General features: G+C 35.9%; 2 protein-coding genes and 2 long non-coding RNA genes across 4 annotated transcripts; all 4 read right to left on the bottom strand.

Moving 5' to 3' along the window:
- Positions 1-391: 391 nt before the first annotated feature.
- On the bottom strand, positions 392-2,526 carry LOC120344448 (kelch-like protein 12). Its single transcript, XM_039413673.2, has one exon. The coding sequence runs from the start codon at positions 2,515-2,517 to the stop codon at positions 778-780; it is 1,740 nt and encodes a 579-aa protein (XP_039269607.2). The 5' UTR covers positions 2,518-2,526; the 3' UTR covers positions 392-777.
- A 25-nt stretch (positions 2,527-2,551) lies between these two features.
- LOC120344449 (EKC/KEOPS complex subunit TPRKB-like) lies at positions 2,552-3,745 on the bottom strand. Its single transcript, XM_039413674.2, has one exon. It carries the CDS (start codon positions 3,631-3,633, stop codon positions 3,124-3,126), a length of 510 nt encoding a protein of 169 aa, XP_039269608.2. The 5' UTR covers positions 3,634-3,745; the 3' UTR covers positions 2,552-3,123.
- Positions 3,746-7,253: 3,508 nt separating this feature from the next.
- LOC144422693 (uncharacterized) lies at positions 7,254-8,591 on the bottom strand. Its single transcript, XR_013475325.1, has 3 exons — positions 8,375-8,591; positions 7,768-7,839; positions 7,254-7,679 (listed from the first exon to the last, which is right to left on the bottom strand). It is a non-coding gene; the product is annotated as an uncharacterized LOC144422693 (long non-coding RNA).
- A 6,138-nt stretch (positions 8,592-14,729) lies between these two features.
- LOC144422733 (uncharacterized) lies at positions 14,730-16,521 on the bottom strand. The gene is made up of 3 exons (XR_013475350.1): positions 16,398-16,521; positions 15,730-15,823; positions 14,730-14,968 (listed from the first exon to the last, which is right to left on the bottom strand). It is a non-coding gene; the product is annotated as an uncharacterized LOC144422733 (long non-coding RNA).
- Positions 16,522-16,806: the final 285 nt, after the last annotated feature.

Below are 16,806 nucleotides of genomic sequence, written 5' to 3'. Positions count from 1 at the left end.
GGGGAAAGATCCATTCGGTGAAGCTGACATCGGTTTCTTGGCTACCAGTACCGGGCGAGTTAGATTTGACAATGAGGCAACATTGGACAAGTTCGGGCTTCTGTAGGGGTAAAAGCCCGCTATTGAATGCAGCTATGAAGTAACATATCAGATTCCTACCCACTACTTAGCAATAAAGGTTCTTCACTGCTAATTCCGTCTGCCGCGACTTGACTGTGCGAATCTGCTTTTGATCTTGTTACCATCCAATCAAAATCTAGAAACCGTCCTGATGTTGACAGTGACATTCGTCTGGCTGTATCAAAGACGGTCCCAAGCGCAAGATTCTCATTGATTATACTAGGTTTGCTTCTGCATTCAATAAAAGATCGGAAAAACATAATACAATCCAACACGTTTAATTTTAGAGGGGCTCACGAAAGGTTGGGAACCACTGTCCTAGACTTTGAGGCTTGTACACATCACTGTCGATTCTATTGCACAAATGAAATGATAAAGTCAACTTGGCATAAGTATGATGCTGTCGTTGTCTAAACCTGTCTATGATTTGATGAAGGAGAAAAAAATATGGTTTTCTGAATAAGAAAATGAACTCCGTTTTCAAAAATGTATGTAGCATTGTTTCAGACTTAACCAAATGAATCACCTATAAGTTAAAATATAAAAACGAAAATAAACTCTATTGCAGAATTAAGTTTTTCATAAATCTGGTACAAGTTGAGTAATTTTTTTGAACGAATTTCATGAAAAATTGTTAAGGTAACAGAAGATGATAGCTCAAGTCTTTTCTTTTATAACAGTAATGCCTGCATCACATCTATGTGTACTCATGTGTGTAACAACTTTCCAGTCATCCTTTTCTGGATCATATTGTTCAATTGAATTCAAAAGGTAATGTCCATCATAGCCAGCTACTGCATGGAGCTTACCTCTGAGCACACATGCATTAACATAACATCGAGGCACTGTCATTTGCTGTACTTCTGTCCAACAGTCTGTATGAACATTATAAGCCTCCACAGTGTCCAAATGAAAGTTTCCATTAAAACCACCCAGTACATATATAACATGATTTAGGTATGCAACACCTGCACCAGAACGTTTTGTATTCATCCGTGAAACCATTATCCATTTACCAACTTTCGGATCATACAACTCAACAGAACTGAGTATATCAACACCATCATATCCGCCTACACAATAGATGCAATCTCTTGCAGTTACCAATCCTGCACCTTCCCTTGCACAAGCCATATCTGGCAGCATTGTCCATTCATCTATACGTGGATCATATCTTTCTGCGCAAGAATGCCGGGAAGAGCCATCAAAACCACCAGCTACATAAATCAAGTTTCCTAAAACTGTAGCACCAGCCAGTCCACGTTTCATGTGCATAGGGGCAACTGAATACCATATTCCATCATCATCAGAAGAGTATTCAAGACATTCGACAGTATTAAGTCGTAAATGTGAATCATATCCTCCAATTACGTAAATCCTATTGTCAATAGTTACTGCAGAAACATATCGCCTACGCTTTGTGAATGAAGCAATTGTACCCCATTCCCCAGTTTTTGGATTGTATTTTTCAACAGTCGGAATCGGTGCTTGTTGACTTCCAAAACCTCCAAGAACGATTAAAACTTCAGAAGTGCCATATCTTGGCTGATTTGCTATACCTTGCATCTCAGCCCGGAGTTCCGGACGCAAATGAAACTTTTTCGCAGCATCAAGTAAATCTCGACATCGCAAGTTTGATTTTATCAATTCCTGTTCATCAAGTACATCTGTTATGAACTGCGCAGACAATAATGGTAATCTTACATATTCGAGCATATTTGATAACTTGGGGCCTCTTTCTTCTCTATTATGTGTTATCCAGTACATTAACGCTTCATATACATCTTCTTCTGAGTCGATTTCAAGTTCTGATGATTCAAGCAATTCAATAACGTCTGATTCATTCAATTCTAAAAATTCTTCATTTTCTATAACTTCCTTAAAATGCTTTAAAGTGAACTCCTCGGCACACTTGGCAAGATCTAAACATTGATGTGTACTCGCGAAAGATTTTATACTCAAACAATTAACAGGATCCAGTTGTGATTTCAAAAATGCGCAACATGCTTGTTCCACACCTTTTAACTGTAAAAGACAAGCTGCAGGAAGAAGGTCTTGAACATTATTTGTTGTGACTTTTACTGATTCAGTGTATACAAAATTCAATAAAATGATAACTGTGTTACTTGACATCCCTTTAATTTCAACAACGGATTGGTCCTTTTCTCTCATCCCAGTTGTAAACATAGCTCGAAAATAAGAAGATGATGCAGCTAGAACAACTCGATGAGCTGGCAGTTCAACATCTTGACACTTTATTGTGACATCACAAAGAACATTTTCAGATCGTAATTCGTTCATGGAATCAAGAATATTGTTGGCATGTCCACTAACCAACACCACCCTTTCAGTTGTATCTGACGCTGGTAAAACATCTTCATTGTCACTGCTGGACATTTTTAGAATTGAAATAATAAATTAATAATATTGCCTGGCAGGATAAAATAAAAAAGTTGTGAAAATTTTGTTACCAAAGATATTTTGAGAAGATTACATTATGCAATCCCTTAAGCAATCAATTAGGTCTTTAAATTCTAACGCACATGATGTTGAATTAAATAAGGATTAAGCAGATGTTGTTGTCAATGTTTAATGACGATAAAATATTGTGAAATCAACTACAACAAATTTCGACTATTTATATGCATGCACTAGAAAACTAATTGTTCGCCATATGGAATTAACACTAGCAACGACAGTATCTTAAATAGAAAAGAAAACTGAAAGAATTGCTGAGGAATCTGATCCAGAGTAGAGCGTTCTGCCAACATGTATTTCAAGTACTAGTAACAAATTATCACGAAAAATCTTGCGGAGACAAAATAATTGTGAAATTGATCTAAACTCAGCATGGTCATTAGATTCGTTGACCAATATTTCTATTGATACCATTCTTCAATGAGAAGCAGCACAAAGAATGCTATTTCAACAGAGTATTACATTTTGGTATGGTACCAAGTATTGACCAACTGAATCCTGGAATCTGTGGGTAAACAACATCGATCATTTCACATCTTTAGTAGCCATTCTAGTAACAACAGCTTCAACAGTTACTTCTTCATTTTGTTCGAGACGATAAATTTTCTTTATTCTCTCTACATCAATAATTTTTTCCAAGTTTTCCAAACCAACAATTTCACCATTTACAGATTCTGGAATTACTTTGGAATTCAAGTCATCCTTCAAAACTACTGCAATTATCTTCTTTGTCATTTCATTGATACCAAATGTCTTCAAACTTTCATTAATTTTATTTGTGGGTGATAAATTAAACAATATTTCCGAATATAGAGACTTTGTTTTCATACGTCCTAATTTCTGATAATACAACGCTTTATTGACTGCTGTCAATATATGAAATGAATCTAATATCAAAGAACCATCAATTAAACATCCTTGTAAAATTCCTTCAGTTGTTAATTCTTTTAGTTCCTTTGCGTTTGTGACATTTTGAAACAGTGAAATTTGAACACTTTGGTCAGGAAATAATGGCTTAAGATTAAAAGTCTGCATTTCACTGTGATTCGGAAATTACAAGTTAACAATCAAATATTCAAAAAACTGAAATGTTCTGAATATGGTCAGATAGTCAAAACACTAAAATCTTGAAATCTATATATTTACTGTAAGAAAATTTCACAAAGGATAAAATGCCTCCTCCAGTCCTTCCGGTACCTAAGGTGTTAGCAATTTTTATGTGCCACTAGACACACAGACACAGAAACTCCAATGAAAACAGTAGGCCACCAAGGGAAGCGGACAACTCGACTACACGGACAACTCACCAGAGACAACTCGACTACAGATGGGTCTGGTGGGTTGTCCGTCTTTCCGCCTTTTCTACGGCGACGTTTTAAGCCTATAACAATGTAATTTCGATATTTTTAGGGCTCCAATGTTGAGAAAAATACATTAATATTCTCAAGAAATAATTTTTATGTGTATAAATGATTTTGCTCAAGTTATATGAATACAGATACAGTCTACAGACGAAACTGGAGTACGGTGTCATTTTTTTGTGCATTTGATGTTTTTGTGACGACGAATAAATGATTGATTGATTGGTAACGGTACCAATAGCAAAGTTATACTGTTGACTTATAGGACTGTGTGCGTTTTAATTTTTGAAAGTTATTGATATTGAATGTTTTGAGTACGTACTTTTGAATATATTAAAACCTTCATACGTAGCAGGAAACAGTAACACATATATATTCATGAATGTGAGTTTCGTAGTCTATGATCACTTTAGTTTAGTGGTCACCCGTAGTCTAAACTCGACCGTATACCGGTATGGTCGTATCGTTATCAACCAGTCACATACCGAAAACTGCATAATGTGTTTTTTATTATTATTTGTTGTTGTATCATCATGTTTCCTAGTTTGACGAAAAAAAAAATATTTTCTCTCTCTCTCTCTCGCATTCGCTCGACTGATTCAACAGTTGAGCAAGCGCTCTGCGAAGTTATGCTGTCGATGCTCGAGAGGAAGACAACTCGACTACAGAGAGTTATCTGTGGATTCCCTTCTTCGTAGGACTTTTAAAACGTAGCCGTAGAAAATGCGAAAAGACCTTTGGACCTTTCCCCGACCTTTGACCTTTATTGTTATGATTTTGGTCGCTCAGACCAATGACATTAACCCTTTCCATGCGATTTTTATTTTTTATTAAATAATCGTATTTGCTACGCCGACTTTATGCATTTGTACCCCCACAACTAATCGATCGACTAACGAAAAAGTAATGATCCTCTGCTGCCCACTGACGGCTCGTTGGAAAGCTTATTTAAAGAGCTTGCAATTGGCGATTGAAAAATTTTTTTTTTTTTCAGAAGGGGTGGTCTGAGTCACAAACAGGATAGAAAAAAGACATTTTTTTTCTTGGGTGTTGAAACTTCAAGCCGTGATAAAAAATAGAAATATTCGCTAAATCCTTTACTGTTACCGCTTCTTGGTTGGCAAACAATAGCATAATATTACTGTAGCAATTTCGTTATCTAACTCAAAATACTTTGGTAGATGGAAGGGATAATATGTCTTCTATTACCACCCAAAAAACACCGAAATTTGCATAAATCAAAAACACTCCCTCGTTCCGCCGCAAATAAAACTCCCATGGTAAACGAAAGCGAGATTTACCGTCGCTTATGTTAATCTCGAAGAAGGCTTCTTATCAATAAACTAAAACCCGGAAAAACTAGACCAACAGTTTGCGACCGATTGCTAAATAAAACAGTGGAGTACATCAACGTACCCGCCGCAAACTAGCGAGTTTTGTCGTGGGTACGTATACGTGCCCACCGCACGGAAAGGGTTAAACAACATGATAGGCAACTCTGACGTCACTCCATAAGACTACAGGCAAAACATTGTATTTCATGATACGCTCCAATGCACATATTTCTCGTCGCCTTTCGCGTCCGTTTTCCATTTCGCATATAATTCTCACTGATTGTTGGCTGTTTATAATTCCTATTGATTGTGAATTCTGATTATAACAATGAGTTGAAAATTTTTTTACCTAATTTACTGGCACCTTTTTCTTGTCAATACTCCAAGCTGAGGTAATAAACATGACAATACATTTATGTCATCTGGAAGCAAAATATGCACACTAATTAATAGTTTGGCACATTGAGATAATACATCATGACAGAAAATACAAGTTAAAGATATGTATGACCATCACATGGTAATTAAAATTAAAAAAAATTAATAGGGGCTGTGGAGTATGGAAAGTTCAAGACAAAGAAAAGAACAAATGTTCATAGCTCATGAACTCTCAATTTTGCCTCCATTGCTTTGTGAAGGCCAATATATTTCAAGTGGCTGAATTGGTTTACCTTTATGATAGCAACGATTTTGTATTTAATATAGCGAGATTATTTCAATTTAATTGAAGTGATATAATTTCCCAAAGCAATGCTTGAATCGTCTAGAATAGATCAGTGGTGTCAAACTCATGGGTTTTCGAGAGCCGCATTGCATTTTGAAAATTGTAAAAAGAGCCGCAAACAGTTTTTGATAATGTATACTTAAAAGATATTTTTAAGATAGTTTTAGTTTGTGACATATATTGTGATGCAACTAAACAGTTGGATTAAGTTTTATTATTTTCTTCAATTTCAAATGCAATTACATATTAATATTTGCATTCCACTATTATTGCAACATTTGCAAGTTACAGTATTTATTATAAAAAATCGTAAAATTCTATGTAAAACCATCAAAATCATTTTTGAACAAGCTTTGAATAAGGAAAGAATAATACATACACTAAAAATAACTTAATCTAAATATATGAACCTAAAATTAACAAAATACTACAGTATAAACTCAATGTTTTAATAATTACATTTGTCCTGGCGTTTGGCATCTTTTTTTGTGTCACCAGCATACTAAGGTCAGTCTGAAATGATTTTATAGTACCAACTCTAACTAACGAGGCCACATGATCATGGGTTTATCTGGATCTTTACGAATGTTTAATTAATTCCAGTAATGCAAAAAAGTTATTTTTATCATTTCATGTATAGATCAGTAAAAAAACAAATGACAGATTTTTTCGACAAGACATTTCGCACTACATTGCGTGGCATAGGATTGCTCGAATTATTATTGATATTGATTTTTAGTAACTAAGTCGTTGTATAATTATATTAATATACAAACACATGGAAATTTTCTGTTCGAAGTTGGTCTTCGAATTTGTCATATTGACTGCTGAGCTTATTGTGTTTTTTGATTGTATTGACGGAAATATGACAAATTAAACAATGTGCTTCAGAATTTTGTGAAGAGCAGAAATGTTACAACTCCCATTTTCTTCGAAAATGCCACCTTCTTCATGTACTTTGCGTTTAATTTAATTACTCAAGTGTTTTATTCAAGTATTCTTTTGCTAGCTTGATGTGTATTCTTAATTGGGTCAAAATGTGGACAAAAAAATTAATATTCCAAAACTACTTTCAGTAAATTGTTTTCTGTGTGAATAATCAATTTCACTTTAGAAGGTTTGAAAAATCTATTACATTTAGATAAAAAAAAAAACTTTAAAAATACTATTACAATTATTGTTAAGCGTTCGAGGGCCGCACTGGAAGTTCTCTGGCCGCGAGTTTGAGATCCCTGGTCTAGATTGAAGTTGTTCAAAAAATATATGATAGTATTTTATCATGAATGATGATTATACCCCTTCCGGAATTTCTTCTATAGTACTACCAAAAGTTGATGAACCAAATATAACACAGGTGCAGTGAGGTACCCGTAATCCTCATTTCCAAAGCTGTTTTAAGTATGTCTGGCGTGTTTTGTGCCTTTTTACAAATAAGACCGCTTATGCATTCTTACGCTTTGGAATTTTTAGTTATTTTCCTCAAGCCCTGCAGGATGTGGGGGCCATACACAACTCTACCGGAGGGTCAAATGGGTTTGCATGCCTCCATAGGTTGTTTTTCTATTGCAATTTTCTATTTTCAATTGCATTATATTTCTTGGAATCACACTGTCACTGATATGTCGCCAGACTTCTGATATCTCCCCGTCTGCTATAGTTGTCCTGTGAATAAATAATAGGAAATTGAGATTAGACGAATAGTTGAAAGTTTTGCTTTATGTCGGCTTAATTTCTTGATTGATATACTTACTATTTCTGCTATTGCCTCTTGTGCTGCAAGAGTCTCACAATGCTTAGACAGGTTTGTCCACAACTTTCACATCTGAAGAAAGAGAGGAGATTTATTAATTTTCGGTAAGAATAAATAAAGCAGTCTATATGATTCAGAATGGAAAAGCTAATAAATCCAATATCTCATGTTTTATTTAAAAAATATTTTACTGAATTTGGTATATAAACCAACTAATAAAAGGGTTTAGTCAGAAAATTACAAGCATTCGTTGCTCCAAATACTTGAGAAATCAGACTATACAATATAGACCGGTATGAGTGAAATGTTAGGTGAACTTGTTAACACTTTGATTCAATACGCAAATAAAAGTGAATGCGTAATAGTATGTTACAATGAGCAGCAATCAACAATGAGTATATATCCTCACTGATTAAAAAAATCTAACTGGAGGTGCATGAACTATTTGAAACCATAAGGGGTAAGTAAATATGTAATTTCGGCAAATGGGCAACTACGTACCGTACTGAATTAATAACTTCGTAGTATTTGACAAAGGCTGGCTTTCCCACAAGTACTTAACAGTGCGATGCCCGGGTGTGATATACAACAATAGTATTCACCTTACCTTTTACCGATTTCTTTTTACCCCAACTTTCAAAAATATCATTAAAATCGACAACAACTGTCAAAGCAGTCACGAACACCATTCGTGCTACGCCTTGAAAGCAGCACACATCCGCTCGTTTTCGTCTCGTCAAGTATGTGCATTGGAGCGTGCTATCGAATACGATCTTCGGACAAAAATGCCGGAGTTGCGCATCATGTTGTTTAATGTCATTGCTCAGACAAACAATGCAAATATTCAGGCTTGTGTAGGGCGATAGACTGGTACGTTGCTCGTTTTAAAGGCCTTCGAATGGCATTTCACTGGTGATAGCGGTATTTTCGTGCTAAAGTTATAACATATTGTCAAGTGATCTATTATTAACGTTATTCCGCCTTCACATTGCTGTTAACGTACCTAACTTAGTTCTAAAAGCTCATTTAACATACAAAAATGGAATCACTCAGAGATGACTTTTCTATGACTTGGTTTTCCAAGAACTTTTCTTTCCCCCAGCAAGAGAAGGATACAAAACTTTTCATTGAAAGGTGATATTTAAACTTATATGGTTGAAGAATCTCAGAGGGTGGTGATGGAACTGGGAGACCTGCGTGACTACCGGTACGGTACCGGTACCATATCCCATACCTAGTTCATAGACTGATAGATAGCGTTAGGGCTGAGTTGGTGGGTTTAGTATAGGAGCAAATGAAATGCAGGGGCAGTTTAAAAAGTCTTTTAGATACATTCTTGGAAACATTGCACAAACTACAAAAATCTGTAATTCTGAACAGGTGAATATTTTTTTCAGATACCGGTACATTCATGATGTTTCAGTCGTCCATCTTGGTTCAACGCTAGATTTCAAAGCCAAGTGCGTTAGATAAGTTCAGGAGTCTCTGCCACCACATCATCCTCGAATAGTGGTGTCGCTGAATAGTCACCAAGTCTCTGATGCAATTTGTACATGCTAGGCCTAAGCACAGTGAAGGCACTTGAGTTTATGTCGTATCATAGAAACACAGATTTATTAGCTCAGTAAGATGGGTGCAAATATACTATTGAAATATTAGATTCAACAGGTTTATTGAGGTATTATGATCGATTACATACCACATAAAATTACAAGACCAATAATGTTATAGTGATAACCATGGTTTAAATGGACTAACCAAGACTATCCAACAGATGAAATTGAGAGGATTAAAAGATTTTCCGCTGAGCCAAGCGTGTACAAGCCTTCCCCAGCATTGGTAACAACCTATATGGAGGGAACAAAATAGATCCAACAGTTGTCGTTTGTAGTTGGTGCTAATCCCACAAAGTTAGATCAAGCCAGAGTTCCAATCATACCGGTTCAACCAAAACAGTCGGGTATTTGATAGGTTTTACAATATAGTTTATTCATTCAGTGTAGAAATAGAATATAACAGATTATAAAAAATATATAATGAAGGAACAAGCAAGTAAATCCAAGAAAATTACTACAAATTATACAGTTTTGCAGGTATTGTGTTGTATAGGATAAAAATACACGCTAGATATATGCTTTTGGGCACAACAAACAAAAAACATGAAAGCAATGGAGCGTCTGAGTTATTTTATTAAAGCTGCCTGGTTTCATCCCCTGATAATAAATATGGAAGAATTGCTCTCACTGGGCACTACCTCATTGTTATATAGTCAGCCCATAGTCAGATGGCCAAACACCCACCACTTGGTTCGGTTCTAAGATTTACCAGGTGATTATGAACAAGTTGTGATTTATATGACAGTGATAAATGCTAAACAACCTAACAAAATAAGGATATTTATCACACACTACAAATACTACCAAGTGCATGGCCAACTTCTGGTATCAGGAGCAGCTTGGTGTGACTTTGCAGTTGTAGTTCCGATTCTGAATCTTGTTAATTCTTTCGTGCCCTTTTATTAATATTATTTCTTTTTCTGGTAGGTAGTCGCGTACTTTTTGAAATCTATTTTAAGTTATGCTCGACTTCCACTTTTCTCTGCATTTTGTTTGACTTTTTGTGTTGTTTTATGCCAGAGAACTAAAATAAAATGATGATGACGCTTGCCTACATTTTTCTGCTGTCTGACAAAGCGCTGTCTTTTTCGTCAGCGGCACTTGAGGTAGTTTCAACTAAAGAGTCTGAGGGCAGATCTGGTTGGATCCCTGACAATCCTTTCTCACTTTCGTCAGATTCACATGTCTCTGTATCAAATGAAGTATCTGGTGACAGATCCTGTGAAATTATGATCCAAAGTTAAATTATGGTATAAGTAATCCTTACCTCACAATTCGATGGTGCTTTTATGTTGGGCGACAAGAATCTGATATAGGGGCAGGGTATTCATCAGTTGGTCCATCGCCTCCATGAAAATGCATGATGGAACGCATTGCTTGTATGAAAATTTATTTCATATAAGAATTAACATATTGAATATATCATAGGTATCGAAAACAATATTTAAGTTGGCCTACCTTGGTACGAAGGTATTTCTGGTGATTTTTCCTAGATTGAATATACTGCGAGGCCTGTTGCATTCTTTTATCCACCTCATTTCTTTTTGGCAGTCAATATGTGGCTTCGGAAAAGGCACAAATCCTACTCCATTTGAACAGCAGGTGTATTGTACAGGTTGTCAGACCGGCAAATATCATATGCACAGCGTTTACACATAGTTAGTCTACCAAAATAATTCACTAATAGATTCTGTTTAATAAAAATGCAACATCGTATCAAAAACAAATTCTTTTTTTTCTAACATACGGTAGGCTACCGGTACCCTTGATTGCATCAGCATGATTGTCCACTATTTTTTGGTTCGAAATAACAGTACCGTAACCTGTAAGGTGCCTGCAACGGGACAGCCCTTTAGTATAGTATAGATATATAGATTTCGTGAACGTGATTTGCAACAAGTAACATACAGTATTACAGCTTTCTAATTCTCGCAGCCCTGTGAAGAAAAAAAAGCGAAAAAAAAGGACAAATATCTGCCTAAACCGCCAGCAACCTGAGCGGAACGCGTCCAAAGTTGTCTGAGCGACTTTTCAGCGGAGAATGTTTGTTTACATCTGCTCGATTGTGATTGGTTGAAAATACGGATGTTTTCATGTCGGGGATTGGTCCTTTCCCCGACCTTTATTGTTTTAATTTTGGTCGCTCAGACAAACATTGCAAATATTCAGGCTTGCGTAGGGCGATAGAGTGGTACGTTGCTCGTTTTGAAGGCCTTCGAATGGCATTTCACTGGTGATGGCGGTATTTTCGTGCTTCAGAAGTTATAACATATTGTCAAGTGATCTATTATTAACGTTATTCCGCCTTCACATTGCCGTTACCGTACCTGACTTAGTTCCAAAAGCCTATTTAACATACAAAAATGGAATCGTTCAGAGATGACTTTTCTATGGACTTGATTCTCCAAGAACTTTTCTTTCCATCAGCTGGAGAAGGATACAAAACTTTTCATTGAAAGGTGATATTTAAACTTATATGGTTGAAGAATGTCAGAAGACTAAAAGACCTGCGTGACTACCGGTACCGTATCCCATGGTTCATAGACTAATAGTTAGCGTCCAAGTTAGAACTGAATTTGTGGGTTTAGTATAGAAACAAATGAAATGCAGGGGCAATTTCAAAAGTCTTTTAAATACATTTTCTAGGAACTTTGCACAAACTACAGCAATCTGTAACTATGAACAGATGAATATTTTTTTTAGATACATTCATAATAGTTCGTTCAATCATCAAACTTGGTTCAACGCTGGAGTTCAAAGCCAAGTGCTATAGATAAGTTCAGGAGTCTCTGCCAACACATCATCTTCAAATAGTGGTGTCGCTGGATAGTCACCAAGTCTCTGATGCAATTTGTACATGCTAGGCCTAAGCACAGTGAAGGCACTTAAGTTTATGTCCTATCATAGAAACACAGATTTATTAGCTCAGCCTGATGGGTGCAAATATACTATTGAAAGATAGGTTTTACAATATAGTTTATTCATTCAGTGTAGAAATAGAATAAAACAGATTATAAAAAACATATGATGAAGGAACAAGCAAGTAAATCCAAGAAAATTACTACAAATTATACAGTTTTCCAGATATTGTGTTGTATAGGACAAAAATACACACCAGATTTATGCTTTTAGGCACAACAATGGAACGTCAAAATAATGAAATTAAATTCATTTCACAATTCCATTGACAGACATAATGTATCTCAATGATTTTACTGCTGAGTTGTTTTATTAAAGCTGTCTGGTTTCATCTCCTAATAATATGGAAGAATTGCGCTTGCTGAGCACTAACGTTGCCTCATTGTTATATAGTCAAATGGGCAAACACCCACCACTTTGTTCGGTTCTAAAGTTATCAGATGATTATGAACAAGTTGCAATTTATATGACAGTGATAAATGCAAAATAAGTATATATTACACACCACAGTTACTACAGATTTTGTAAACGTGATTTGCAACAAGTGACATACAGTATTACAGCTTTCTAATTATCGCGGCTCCTTGAAGAAAACAAAAAGCGAAAAAAAGAACAAAGATCTGCCTAAACTGCCAGAAACCTGTGCGGAACGCGTCCAAAGTTTTCTGAGCGACTTTTCAGGGGAGAATGTTTGTTTACATCTGCTCGCTTGTGATTGGTTGAGAATACGGATGTTTTGATGTCGGGGAAAGGTCCAATGGACCATTCGTGCTATGCCTCGAAAGCAGCACACATCCGCTCGTTTTCGTCTCGTCAAGTATGTGCAATGTGCATTGAAGCGTGCTATCGGATACGATCTTCGGTCAAGTCTGCAAGTAGCCTAGGCCTACCAATAACAGTAGTTTGTCATCTGCTTTCCATTGAAATGAGGGAGCTTATGAATATTTAAAGAAATTGATAACGGCACATCATCACTCACCATCAACGAATTGCTGTCCGCAAACAGTGGCAAGGATCACTACACTACATTACACCCATGACAATCCCACTGCCAAATATTTGGACATGCTTATGTCCTATTTCGTATTGCCTGTGATTACAAAACCAACTAGAGTCACATCATCCACCCACACCCTCATAGATCATATCTATACAAATAACATAGGTAATGTCTCTTCATCATTTATTTTGCTTAGTGATATTACTGACCATTTTCCTGTAATTTGTACAATCTCTGGTTTAAATGTTTCTTCCAAGACAAAAACTCGGATGAAGCGAGATTTGACAAAATTTTGTAGCGACTCTTTCAGATCTGAGGTCGAGTCAATGTGTAACAACTACATTGATACCGCTCTCTGTAAAGAAAATTTTAATTTATCTTTCGATTCTTTTCTTGGCCAATTGAAATGGTTAATCAACAAACATGCCCCACTTCGACTTGCATCACGTCGAGAAAATAAATTGTACTTGAAGCCTTGGATAACTAGGGAGATTCACAAGTCCATCAAACACAAAAATCAAATGTTCAAAAAATATTTTTTAAAAGGAAATTTACTTGAGCGTCTTTACTTTAAAAAATATAAAAATATCTTAAATCATTTGCAGAGAAAATCGAAACAATTGTATTACCATAAAATCCTCAAAAACAACCGAGGTGATGTAAAACACACTTGGAAGACTATAAATGAAATTATTAAAATCAAGTCCAGAGATGATACCCCCATCTCAGAATTGAAACTCGATAATGGTACTACAGTCAGAGACCCTGTCATGGTGGCTAGCGAATTCAATAAATTTTTCTCAACAGTGGGGAAGAAGCTTGCAGATAAACTACCTCATAGCTCAAAATCATTCGCGTACTTCTTGGGTGCTCCTCTGCAAAGCTCTTTCTTTCTTGAAGTTACTACTCCTGCAGAGGTCCTTCAAATGATATTGAATCTAAAAAATGGAAAAGCAATTGGGCCTGATGGTATTCTATCACACTTCCTAAAAATAGTTGCTAATATCCTATCACCAGTGCTGAGTCATTTTTTCAATTTTTCATTCAAATTGGGTATTTTCCCTTCCTCTTTAAAAGTTGCTAGAGTGAAACCAATTTTCAAGTGGTAAGCATAATGATCCTTCAAATTACCGACCAATCTCAATCCTCTCCTCTATTGCCATTATCTTAGAAAAACTACTACATAGCAGATTGATCAATTTTTGTACAAAATTCAACATGATCAATAAACGTCAATTTGTATTTCAAACCAATAATTCCACCAATCATGCTATTTTAGATCTAACATCATTCATTTACGATAAAATTGACAAAGGCGAATTTGTCTGCTGTATTTTTCTCAATTTAAAAAAAGCCTTTGACACTGTCAACCATAGTATTCTTTCCCAAAAACTGAGACACTATGGCTTTCGAGGTGCTACAGGCAAACTATTAAGCAATTACCTTTCGGGTCGATTCCAATATGTGGAGGTGGATTCTCAGCAGTCTCCGATGTTGCCCATTCATCACGGAATTCCTCAAGGTAGTGTGTTAGGTCCTCTTGGTTTCTTAATTTACATAAATGATCTGTCAAACTACTCCAATTTTTTGAGCAAATTGTTTGCTGATGATGCTTGCCTGCTCTACAGTGCAAAAGATCCGAGTATTCTCCAGGACAAGGTGAACACTGAAATGAATAAAGTATATGATTGGATGATTTCCAATAAACTTACCGTGAATATACAAAAATCCAAAGTCATGTTATTCGGCCACAAATCTCTAGCCAGACATGCGAACATCTCAATCAAAATTACAGGTATCCCTCTTGAAATTGTTCACTCTTATAAATACCTTGGCCTCACTATTGACAATCAATTAAAATGGAACTTTCATACTAATGAATTGCGTAAGAAATTGTCAAGATCAGTCGGGATCCTAGGGAAGTTAAGGCATTATGTAAACGACTTGACTCTGCGAACAGTATATTTAGCTCTTTTTCAATCTCATATCCACCATGTCTCAGCTACATGGGGTTCCGCTACCAATACAAACTTGAATAAATTAGAGATTTTACAAAATAGGGCTGTCAGAATTCTCTGTAGGGTATCTATTCGTTCTAACCTGAATATCCTATACCACAAGACCAGGGTTTTAAAATTGTCAGACATCTATAAACTAGAGATTTCTAAACTTATGCACCAATTTAACAACAACCAATTGCCCCCAGCTTTTGCTGACTATTTCGTCATGCTTAGTAACGTGCATGAGCATAATACACGCTCTTCGACTAAATCCAATTTATTTGTCCCTCGATTTTCATCAAGCAAATGCCAAAACTTCTTGAAATACAGGGGAGTTGTAATTTGGAATAGCATAGGTCAAAGCCTTCGTCATTCATCTTATGAAACCTTTAAATTTAAATACAAAAAAATCATGCTTTCCCTTTACCATTCTGCTGTCTTCTCATCCGATTAAAGTGAATCCTGACCTTTCTTCGCCATTGCCAGCTTCACTGTCGACTTGATCCAGTGATCCAGAGTACCTGAAATATATAATTTTGGAATTTATCGTGTAATCAAACAAATATTTTTACCCATGTATGTTACATGGACCCAGCCTTGCAAGAAGTATTTACTGTATTTTTAATTTCACCCAATATATCAAGGGGCGAGCTTTTGAAAGCAAATATTTTAGGTATCATTCTTTTATTAAATGACAATTGTCCTGCTATATGCATTTACAATCAGTCATGCTTCCAATGCAAAGCTCATATTGTCTTTTCTCACCGTGACCTCTTTATTACCTATTTACTACTATGAATTGTTTCTTTTTACATATTTGATTCATCTCTGATTGACCCACTGTGTGAATGAGAGGATATCATGTGAGAGGAGACCATGCATAGTTCATGCACTGTGATGTCATGTAATATAGTCAGTTATATATTGGTAATATTTGAGCCTGATCTGAGTTACTGGGATCTTGGTCTCTGGCACCCTTAGTGACATCATTGTTGTTAAACCATATTCGATTGTAAATTTTTTTTTTTATCTTTGTGCATTTGGCCTCGTTATGTCATAAATTGACTGACATTAGATTCTTATCAATCTACCTACCTTTGCTTTTTCCATGTTCTGTATGAAGTGGTTAGTTCCACATGAAATTTTATCCTACCTTGATCTCGTAGGATACCATTTATTCATTGATCATGTGCCTTCCAGTTACACACTGAAGTTCAATTTTCTTCTTACCATAAAAGGTTAAATTATTTATGACTACCGGTACTACCGTTGCATGCATACCATACTACTGGACCTAGGTAAAGCTAGCGGACACTTCCAGCGGACAGTTACCAATTTTTCCAAATTCGAACCCGCCATGTTCCACGACAGTTGTCGCGAATTCACTTAATTGCGGCTACATTGATGCAAAAAATTAGACGATTAACCCTTTTAGAAACTAACGACAGGCCTGAAACATAATAAAAAACAAAAATGATTGAAACAACACATTTTTTCCTCGGTA

Source organism: Styela clava, chromosome 5 (genome assembly GCF_964204865.1).
Source record: "Styela clava chromosome 5, kaStyClav1.hap1.2, whole genome shotgun sequence".
In the NCBI taxonomy this organism is placed as follows: Eukaryota; Metazoa; Chordata; class Ascidiacea; order Stolidobranchia; family Styelidae; genus Styela; species Styela clava.
Note: the sequence above shows the minus strand (reverse complement) of the source record. Positions and strands in the feature narration are given on the sequence as shown.

Excerpts from the sequence above, each read along its gene's own strand:
- LOC120344448 (XM_039413673.2), bottom strand. The coding sequence starts at position 2,517 with ATGTCCAGCAGTGACAATGAAGATGTTTTACCAGCGTCAGATACAACT.
- LOC120344449 (XM_039413674.2), bottom strand. The coding sequence starts at position 3,633 with ATGCAGACTTTTAATCTTAAGCCATTATTTCCTGACCAAAGTGTTCAA.